This window comes from Xyrauchen texanus, chromosome 8 (genome assembly GCF_025860055.1).
Source record: "Xyrauchen texanus isolate HMW12.3.18 chromosome 8, RBS_HiC_50CHRs, whole genome shotgun sequence".
Classification (NCBI taxonomy): domain Eukaryota; kingdom Metazoa; phylum Chordata; class Actinopteri; order Cypriniformes; family Catostomidae; genus Xyrauchen; species Xyrauchen texanus.
The window spans coordinates 27,982,628-27,991,952 of record NC_068283.1 but is presented as its reverse complement, the minus strand read 5'-3'; the positions used below and the strand labels follow the sequence as shown (position 1 = coordinate 27,991,952).

The 9,325-nt window shown below is 38.1% G+C and overlaps 1 protein-coding gene across 2 annotated transcripts in view; it reads left to right on the top strand.

Moving 5' to 3' along the window:
• The first annotated feature begins 1,655 nt into the window (after positions 1 to 1,655).
• The window catches only part of LOC127647357 (voltage-dependent calcium channel gamma-2 subunit-like), a 104,883-nt gene continuing 97,213 nt past the window's right edge, over positions 1,656 to 9,325 (top strand). The window contains exon 1 of one of the 2 annotated variants that reach the window (XM_052131546.1): positions 1,656 to 3,398. In XM_052131546.1, coding sequence (XP_051987506.1) covers positions 3,173 to 3,398 — 226 coding nt within the window. In that variant the 5' untranslated portion in view covers positions 1,656 to 3,172. The remainder of the gene's footprint in view (positions 3,399 to 9,325) is intronic. The other variant, XM_052131547.1, reaches the window with a different exon arrangement.

Below are 9,325 nucleotides of genomic sequence, written 5' to 3'. Positions count from 1 at the left end.
TGAAATGACCTGCCGGTTGAACTGCAATGCTCCTCATTGAGCTCTGACTGCATAACTGTTGTATATTGATGGACTATACACTCTTGAAATGGCATATAGACTATGAATTAATTGCAACAAAAGCCTTCATCAGCCAACTAACAAAGTACAATTTCATCTATGTGAATTTCTGCAGTTAATCCAGGATGGACTTCAAAGACATTAGTAATTAATCTTACAGTTCATACAAAATCTTGTTTTTAAACACTCGACTTTAACAGTTAATTAGTTTACTAATCTTAAACCATGACTTGCACTGCATATAAATAACTAATATTTACATTATATTCATGCTGTTTAGCCAGAGCGGAACTGGCCCCCACAGTGAGTCTGGTTTCTCACAAGGTTATTTTTCTCCATTAATGATCATCTTATGGAATTTTGTGTTCCTTATCACAGTCGCCTTCGGCTTGCTCACTGGGGTTATAAATACAATTATTATTTAATTATTCAATTTCTAAACATAATTTACAATCATATTTAATTAAACTACACAATGATCACTCTAAGACTTTATAGATATTACAGTTTCATTTTTTTAAAAGCATGATTTTTTGTGAAGCTGCTTTGAAATGAGCTTCAATTAGTCTCTTGAAATGTACGTAGTGAAAATGACTTGACTTAAATATGTATCTGTTTCTCACCCACACCTATCATATTGCTTCAGAAGACATTGATTAAAGCACTAGAGTCATATGGATTACTTTTATGCTGACTTTATGCGCTTTTAATTCTGCCCACCATTCACTTCCATTGTGAGAGAGCGGAGCAGAAACATTATTTAAAAAATCTTCAGAAGACAGAAAGTCATACTGGTATAGCATGAGGGTTAGTAAATGATACGATCATTTTCATTTTTGGGTGAACTATCCCTTTCGTTTGAAATGGCGGTAGTTTCATACGCTATTTAATGTGCTCAAAGGGAGGACGAATAAGGACGTGTCTTATAAGGAATTAGTTGCGTGCAATAAACTTGAATATCGAACGAGCAAAAGTAACGTGTAAAATCGCTGGAAGTAATAGCGTCAAGACGAAATAGCTTATGATAACCTAAAAATTTATGGAAACTCGTTGCCCTAAAAAAGTTAATTTTATATTGTTGAAAAAACAACATATTTTAAGTTTAATGTACCTAAAGTTTCAATTGCACTGCATTAAAAACTGTTAGTTCAATGAATCAAAATTTTTCAATTAAATGCATTTGAAATCTTAAGTTCATTAAACTTAAAATATGCTGTTTTTTCAACAATACAAAATTAACTTTTTTAGGGCAACGAGTTTCCATAAATTTTTTAAGTTCAATCAACCTGTAAGGGCTTTTTAACTGCAAGCACTGCTACGGCTTTGAAGTGTTCAAATCTCCAACCTGTACCCCTCTAGCATGCAGCGGCCTTTTTCTGTCGCCGCACATCCCTTCTCTCTCTCTCTCTCTCTCTCTCTCTCTCTCTCTCTCTCTCTCTCTCTCTCTCTCTCTCTCTCTCTCTCTCTCTCTCACACACACTCTCTCTCTCTCTCTTTCACTCGCGCACCCGCTCTCTCGCTAACTCTCTCTCTCTCACTCTCTGGCTCTCCCTCTTTCTCTTTCTCTCTCTCCCTCTTTTCGAGCCACAGCACGCCTGCCTTCATCCCTCTCCAAAATCTTCATTAACACACTAGCAAAAGGGAGAGAGAGAACCAGACCCGCATCCTTCGTTCCCAGCACATCGCGTTCCTCATCTCAGGTCTTTTTTTCTTTTACATGGCTCAAGGGCTCTGCACGCGGGACGATACTGGTTCCAGATCTGGGTGCGAAAAAGCCAACGCGGATTTGGATAAGCGAGCATCATTGACGGGCGTAGAAAACAGCTATTCCGGCGTCTCCGCCTTCTCGGTCTCCTCTAGCCTGCTCTATGACGAGTAATGGTCGGCTCGTTCTGCTGGATGCTCCCTGCTCCAAACGGATCGTCGACGGTACCCTATTCAACAGCATATTGCCATTTTCGGAAGAAACCTTCAAAGAGCTAGGAGATACATATGGAAACTGGGGATCAGAATTTTAGGAAAAAGGATATACAGTAGTTCTTTCTTTTATTCCATTTCCGTCATTTATGTTTATGAATTTACTTTGTTCTCGATGAATTTTCTCATTCCATCGTTGACTTGATTTTTCAAATCGATGTAACATAGCGGCGGCCGCATATTTAGATTAATATCCGTCTTTTTTCTGGACATTCTTTTCTTTGATTTTGAACTGGACTATCCTGGCCATCCATCCATAAAGCCAATCGTTTCTGCTCCTATATAAATAGAGCTTTCCCTGTCCTTTCATTTCTCTCTCCGTCTTTCCCTCCTGATTAGAATAGACTAGGGTTTGCTTAGCGATAATAAGAGAGGACGGCGTGTTTTTTAAGCAATTTGCAGCTACGTAGGTCAACAGTTGTTGTAACACATCGAATTGTTTAGATATATTCAGATTCGAAGCAAAGCCTTCCATTACTCCATCAACTCTCCACCCATTTAACGCCAGTCATTTTCATCTGAATTGCACATTCTTCCCAAGGCTGTGTTTATCATAACTTTCGAACACATTGAAATATACAAAATAGCTACCGGCTATTTATGTGCCAAAATTGTTAAATAAAACCGAGTATTGGTCGAAACCCCTGTCAGATTGCTTGCGACATTGGCTTAAAATCATATTCATTAGTCGCCAAATAAACACGATTATTGCGTTTTCGTTTGAATTGCATGCTTAGGCCGTCAATAAAGGCCTTGGCAATTAATTGCTATATTATCTTTGATTCAGCGTGAATGAAAGTTTCAGCTGTAGCAGTAGCTGCTGCATATCTTACCTCGTTCTAAAAAGGAAGCGACAAACGTTATCAGAGCGTGAAATCATTCTGTGTTCAAACAGCATTACATTAGCAGGGAAAGCGGGCGAAATATTGTCGTTCCTCTCCAAAAATTAGCCTGAAAGGCTCACCAATTTCTTCCTTAATCGGTTCACCCAAACGCAACCATAAGGTTCCTACCGCATCCACCCCCTTCCCCCTCCTTTCGCTCAAATATATCCCATTTTTTTAATTTGGTTTGGTCCCGTAAATTTTCAAATATTTATTTCCTATACATCAAGAGGAAAGGGGGTCCCCCTTTCATGGAATGCGGAAACATGGGCGTGTTTGACCGCGGAGTTCAGATGTTATTGACCACGGTGGGCGCGTTCGCTGCCTTCAGTCTCATGACCATCGCGGTGGGCACGGACTACTGGCTGTACTCGCGCGGCGTGTGTAAGATCAAGTCCAACAACGAGAACGAGACCAGCAAGAAAAACGAAGAGGTGATGACCCATTCGGGACTGTGGAGGACTTGCTGCTTGGAAGGTAAGACCAGTGCATGTTACTGCTGCTGCTGTCATTTCCTATACTTTCCACCCTTTCATCGACGGCAGATGACGTTTAGTGAACCCCCCATTTTAATTAGAGGGTCCATCTCAGCATGTGTACACGTGTTCCTGTCAGCTGTTACAGAAATGCATTGGCCCCCCTTCTTTAAGGCCTGTTCTCCAGTGTGCTGCTATGTGGTAATGATGTTTTAGCGGCTCCATATTCAGCACCACGGACAGCGGCATACCGATGTAAATAATTCAACAGGTTTTCTAATTTTATCTTTGACACAATGCTGTCCAACGCTTTTGTTGTGTTATCAAGGTTATTGATATGAAAGCAGAGAAATGCACAGATTATGGGCACACCTCTGGGTCTTTCACTGGTTAGTATACCTGGGAAAATCGCCACACACATACACCATGCACTCTGTAACTCAGGTCAAAATACGCGGACTGTTGATTTCCTGTCATGCTCCAGTGGATGCACTGACGGCTGACTTTGGCATAGCAATGTCACCTTGTGAGGTTACAGAGCATAACAAATGTTCTTCATTCTCACTAGGGCACAGAGGAGTCAGAGATAATTGCCTAGGTCTCTGTGTTGCACTAGGTTACATTTCCTTTACTGCTTCTAAAAAACAGCCATGTTCCTCAGCTAAGAGGAAATACTCTATAGACTCATTTTTAGCATTAATTAAAAAATGTAGGCTGGTGATTTTGAATATGCAAAGACAAAATATAACGTATTTATGCTGACCGAGTTACCATTACTGAAAAAACAGCAGGGATACTGATCTTGATCATGATTGAGAAGGCATGAGCTTCCTTGGCGACTGGACCATGGCCATATGTTGACTAAGTTTAGGCCACAGCTGCGAGCATGGCCTCAACATCTGCTTTAAGTTTGCCTGTCAATTTTTCTGTAAGGTTTGTCTGCCAAATGACCCAAGGTTTGCAAACCCTGTCTTTGCGTTACATTTGTAAACACCAAGTTAAAGGCACCTTCAGAGTGAACAAATCAGCAAGTGTGACCTGATCAAATATTTCCTATTAGCTTCTGTGCTTCTTTTTCTAATATTGCTTGCATCCCTGTCACTGGCTCTATAATTCTAAATTCTACATGACATCTACATTCATTTCAGCTGTCAGATGTTTGAAAGGCCACAATTACAAAGATATTTAAGTTGTAATGTTGAATTTAGGCGCAGGGGTCAAATCCTAGGAATACTAATTCAAATGGCATACTGTTTGATTAACTAATAAAGTGAGAGATAGAGTTACCATGTTCATGGGTAACCTGGAATTTTTTAAATTGTGCTTTTCTGTAAAAATGTAATAAAAAAATGTTTTGATAGGTACTTAAACTTCTTGAGGTAACAATGTAATTTAATCTGACTAAATCAACGTGACAAATTAGGTTACACCAATACAAGTTATGTGTTAGATCAAGTAGATGATCCTTAAGGTGAATATTGCAGGTTACCACTTTTTTCAGTGTACCATGTAATAAAAAAGACTTAGTTGCACAGCTTTAGTAAACCATACACTTATATTGTTGATTATACTCAGATTATTAGCTAAATTAGGTGTAGACCATGATAAGTCTTAATTAAAAGATGATTTTGCCACTTAAATGCAGAACCGTATTCACAGATTCACACTCAGACTATGACAAAAGCAATTAGCTGAAACAGCAAAATAACACTTATCCTTCAACCCACACTGTTTTATGCATAACCAGGGACCGCCTCTCAGTGCCAGTCTTGCACTTCCGTCTCATCTAGACCATGTGTAAGAAGTCCAGGATGTAAATCTTAGTGGCCAGTCCAGAAGATGATTTGCTGGGGAGGAATAGATTTACAGTATGCAGGTGGGCAAGAGTGTTAGGGTAATCTGTCCCTTGAGTGTTCCAAACTGATGAGAGAGAGGAAACACCCTCACTGGACTGTCCTCAGCAATATTACCAATGTTTCCGATATTTAACATCTACTCTTGCACCCACCCACACAGAAATACACTATAGACCAATTCAGAGTATTACGCCTACCTAAAGACTTATACTGTATATAATGTGCAGCACTGTAAAAAGTGGTAACCTGCATGTTGTTACCTTAAATTGCCATTTCTACTTTATCAGACCCTTAAAAATGTGTTTTCTTAGTGTAACTTAGTGTATTCATGTTAATTTAGTAATATTAAATCATATTTTTGACCAGTTAATCTAGAGGTTATCACATGAAACACATTTTTTAGGTTACATTGTGAACTACTTTACACCAGTACCCTCCTGTCTCACAGAAAAGAGGCAACACGAAGGATAAGATAGTATTTTTCTATTGATGTCAGTTAATTTGGAGAGCATTACACTAAATATACATCTTTACTTGGTGTACTTGTTTAGCTGCTTTGATAGACTGCTCTCTCTCTCTCTCTCTCTCTCTCTCTCTCTCTCTCTCTCTCTCTCTCTCTCTCTCTCTCTCTCTCTCTCTCTCTCTCTCTGTCTGTGTGTGTGTGTGTGTGTGTTATAGACATAGACAGGATAGGGGTCTAACAGGAGATGAAGCTATATTAAGGATGACTTTCTTTAATTGCTTTATAAAATGTGGTATTTATGGAGGTTTACACTTGTTCTGACCAGTTTGCTTTGAGCAATATTGCAAATCTCATTCAGGCCAACAGCCGATTCTTAACTGGAGGTTTCATCTATGAAATTCCATTGCTAATCTTGTTGCTGGGTCATGTGTTTGTTCACTCTCCAAACCAAACTTTATATTTTATAGTTGCTTTCAATACATTTGAATTTATTACTGGTATCAGCACAATTTATTTAGTTCTAAATGAACATACAGTGTGCCCAAAAAGTATTTTTAAACTTAAGCATTCACACTTTATATGTACAAATGTCTTTAGATTTATTTAAAAGAATGATAGAACAAGCACAACAAGGTCTACCATAATTTGTTTGTATATGCCACTTGGTTTAATGTTTTCTTCTCTTTTCTTCATATATTGTTATCACTTTGTTTTGCTATCACCTTTCAGTGAGAGATGACAGCATGTTAAGGTCTAATTCTGAACACTTGCAGAGCCATTACAGTGACATGGAGGATTAGGGTGTGTTCCTATAGTGTGTGGAATCATGAATCATGAATCAGCATTACATTGCAACTATATATGTTGCCATGAACCTTATAAAAATACACAAGCATGCACTGTGGTACATTGCCAGGATAGAAAAAAATGCTGGTAAATGGTGGGCCATCCGAACTCGGCGCATCCATTACGGTTGTAAGTCAGACCCAGGTGTACTTCAATGGGGTCAGCACAGAAATACAGGTAATCTACGTTATTTATCTTCATTAGACTAACAATGGATGTGAGGGTACAGCAAAATGGGAACAGTGCCGCAAAGCAAAGAACAGTGACAAAGGAAGCGCAGTTACAGTATGTTCCTCGCATTCTCCAGTGCTTCCCAAAACGTATCATTCCAAATCTCTGTGACAGCAACATTTCCAAGTAGACTGATCAATCTCCTGAATGCTTTGAGTTGCTGTGAACTTTGTGTACTTTGTTTTACATTCGCATGCAGCTGAACTGTGTGTCTGAAACAAAAACCTGCGCCGTCTCAGCGGGAGGGGTGAAAATATTCTTGCATTTTTCTCACCTTTTAAGAAAGTGTGGCTCTTTTTAAGTAAGTGTGTGAGGTCTCATACCCAGGGTTCTTCCAGGTTGACTGAAGTACAGTGTGGCCGCAGTGCAGCTGTGTGCTGGTATTTGTCAATTGCATCAAGGGAGTAATAACATGCTTTGCGATCAAAGGTTTGGTCATGTAAGGGTTTCCAGTCAAAATATTTAATCATTGCAAGATAAATTCACTTGAGAAGCAACATTGTGGAATAATAAGACTTGTTTTCTGAGAATTGTTTTGGTTTTTATTTTCTTGTTTTAAGCATAAATGTCTCTAAATTTGGTAAGATTTATGCTTAAAAGAAAGAAAAAAATTATATGCTTAAATCTTTACAATTAAACAATACATATTTTTTTTATAAAAAATTGTGTGAGAAAAAAAACTGATACTCCAACACTCTCAACAATAAAATATCAGGTTATATCAGGTTGGTGGGGAGATAAATTGCATATTGAATGTCACAGCTTGCTAAAGTCACACAATAGTCAACTCAAAGAAAAATGTGCTTAATAAACATTTTTGCAAAGATTGCCACTGTTTTTAGAAGTCACACAAAATTTATTCCAAACAACACATGCTTACAATTAAAGACTTTTATAATCAGTGTTTTACAAAAACATGTTCAAGGAGGAAAAAGGAAAATAAAAAATCAATTCAGTCTCTGAGGGTTACTTTAAGATATATTTTATAAAATGGTCTTTTTAGCTTCTAAAAAGTATGTTTATCTTTTTTTCTTTTTTTTTTTTTTTAAGGATTTTTAGATATTTTTACAGGAAAACAGAAAAAAAGACAAAATACTGATTAAAGGAATGTTCCAGGTTCAAACAAGTTAAGCTCAATCGTTAGCATTTGTGGCATAATGTTGATTACCACAAAAAAAGGATTTTGTCTTGCCCTTCATTTATTTATTAAAAAACAACTTCGGTTACAGTAAGGAACTTACAGTGAAAGTCAATGGGACCAGTCCATAAATATTATACAAAATACATCCTGCTTCAAAAGTAGAACCTTAAGAAGTAAACATTTCACATTAGTTTAGTGTAAGAAATGTATGTTCTACATGATTTTAATGTGATAAAATCACTTATAGGGTTTACCGCTGTTGCATTCTTCTGGTGTCAAAGTTGAAATTTTAGTTATAACTTTACCCTGATAAGTTAGTAAGCAATATTATCACACCAAAATCAAGTTAACATTATATTTCCATCTTATGACCATACTTTAGAAACAATGTGTATTTCAGTGTGTATTTAGGAACTTGTCCCATTCAGTTCCACCATAAGCACCTTACTGTAACCAAAACCTACATCTCTTGTAAGTTTTGTTTAAGGCTGTGATGTTTTTCTGTGTGTGCACATGTGCGTGAGAGAGCTAAAGCTAGATAGATATGCAGTGGGCCTTTGCATTGCCTGGTACTGCCTCAGAGAGGGATTCTTCTGATAAACATATCAGATAAGGATTAACAAGCTGGCATGTATCTGCCTGGCTTATGACCCATGTCCAGAGTGGCATTACACAGTATTACAACACTACTGCATGCTTCTGTCTGCTCTAGCAGGCCACTTACACCAATACCTCCACCCACTAAAACCCTGTTCACCTCTAGACACAACTAAGAAAGTAATCAGGAAAGGCCAATCCCAGCTGTCCCCAACCACCATCTACGACCCATTGAGGACATCATAGACTAGTTTATTATTTCTTTGGCAAGCCTGACACAGCCTTTCTTTCGCTAAGTAACACTTCAATACCATGATCCACTTATCCTATAAACACTAGTGATGTGAGGAACAATGGGAGAAACACTCTGCAGCCACTGGCCAATTACTACATATACATTGCCAAAACATCCTGTCAGGTTAGAAAACCCATAGAGCAATATCACAATTTCTTTCAATCCTTGACTTCTCTTACCACCATGTAGAATGTTGTCAGTTTTTGAAGTGCCATACTTTCTTTACACTACTAGCATGTAACTGTACAGTTGCTATTCTTTCAAAGATCCCACACTCAAACAAATCTGGCAATATCAGGCAATTCCAAAATTTCAGTCATGACAACTCTGGAAAAGATTAAGCGTATTAATGTGGGTATGACATATAGTATTGATAGGATATTGGAATGGTGGACTAGATCTGCTATGCTGCTGCTGCTGCTGCAGAGCAAGTACAGAGACAAGCTACTGCTAGAACATACTGGACATACAGATTTAAGCATATGGACATGCCGCTGAT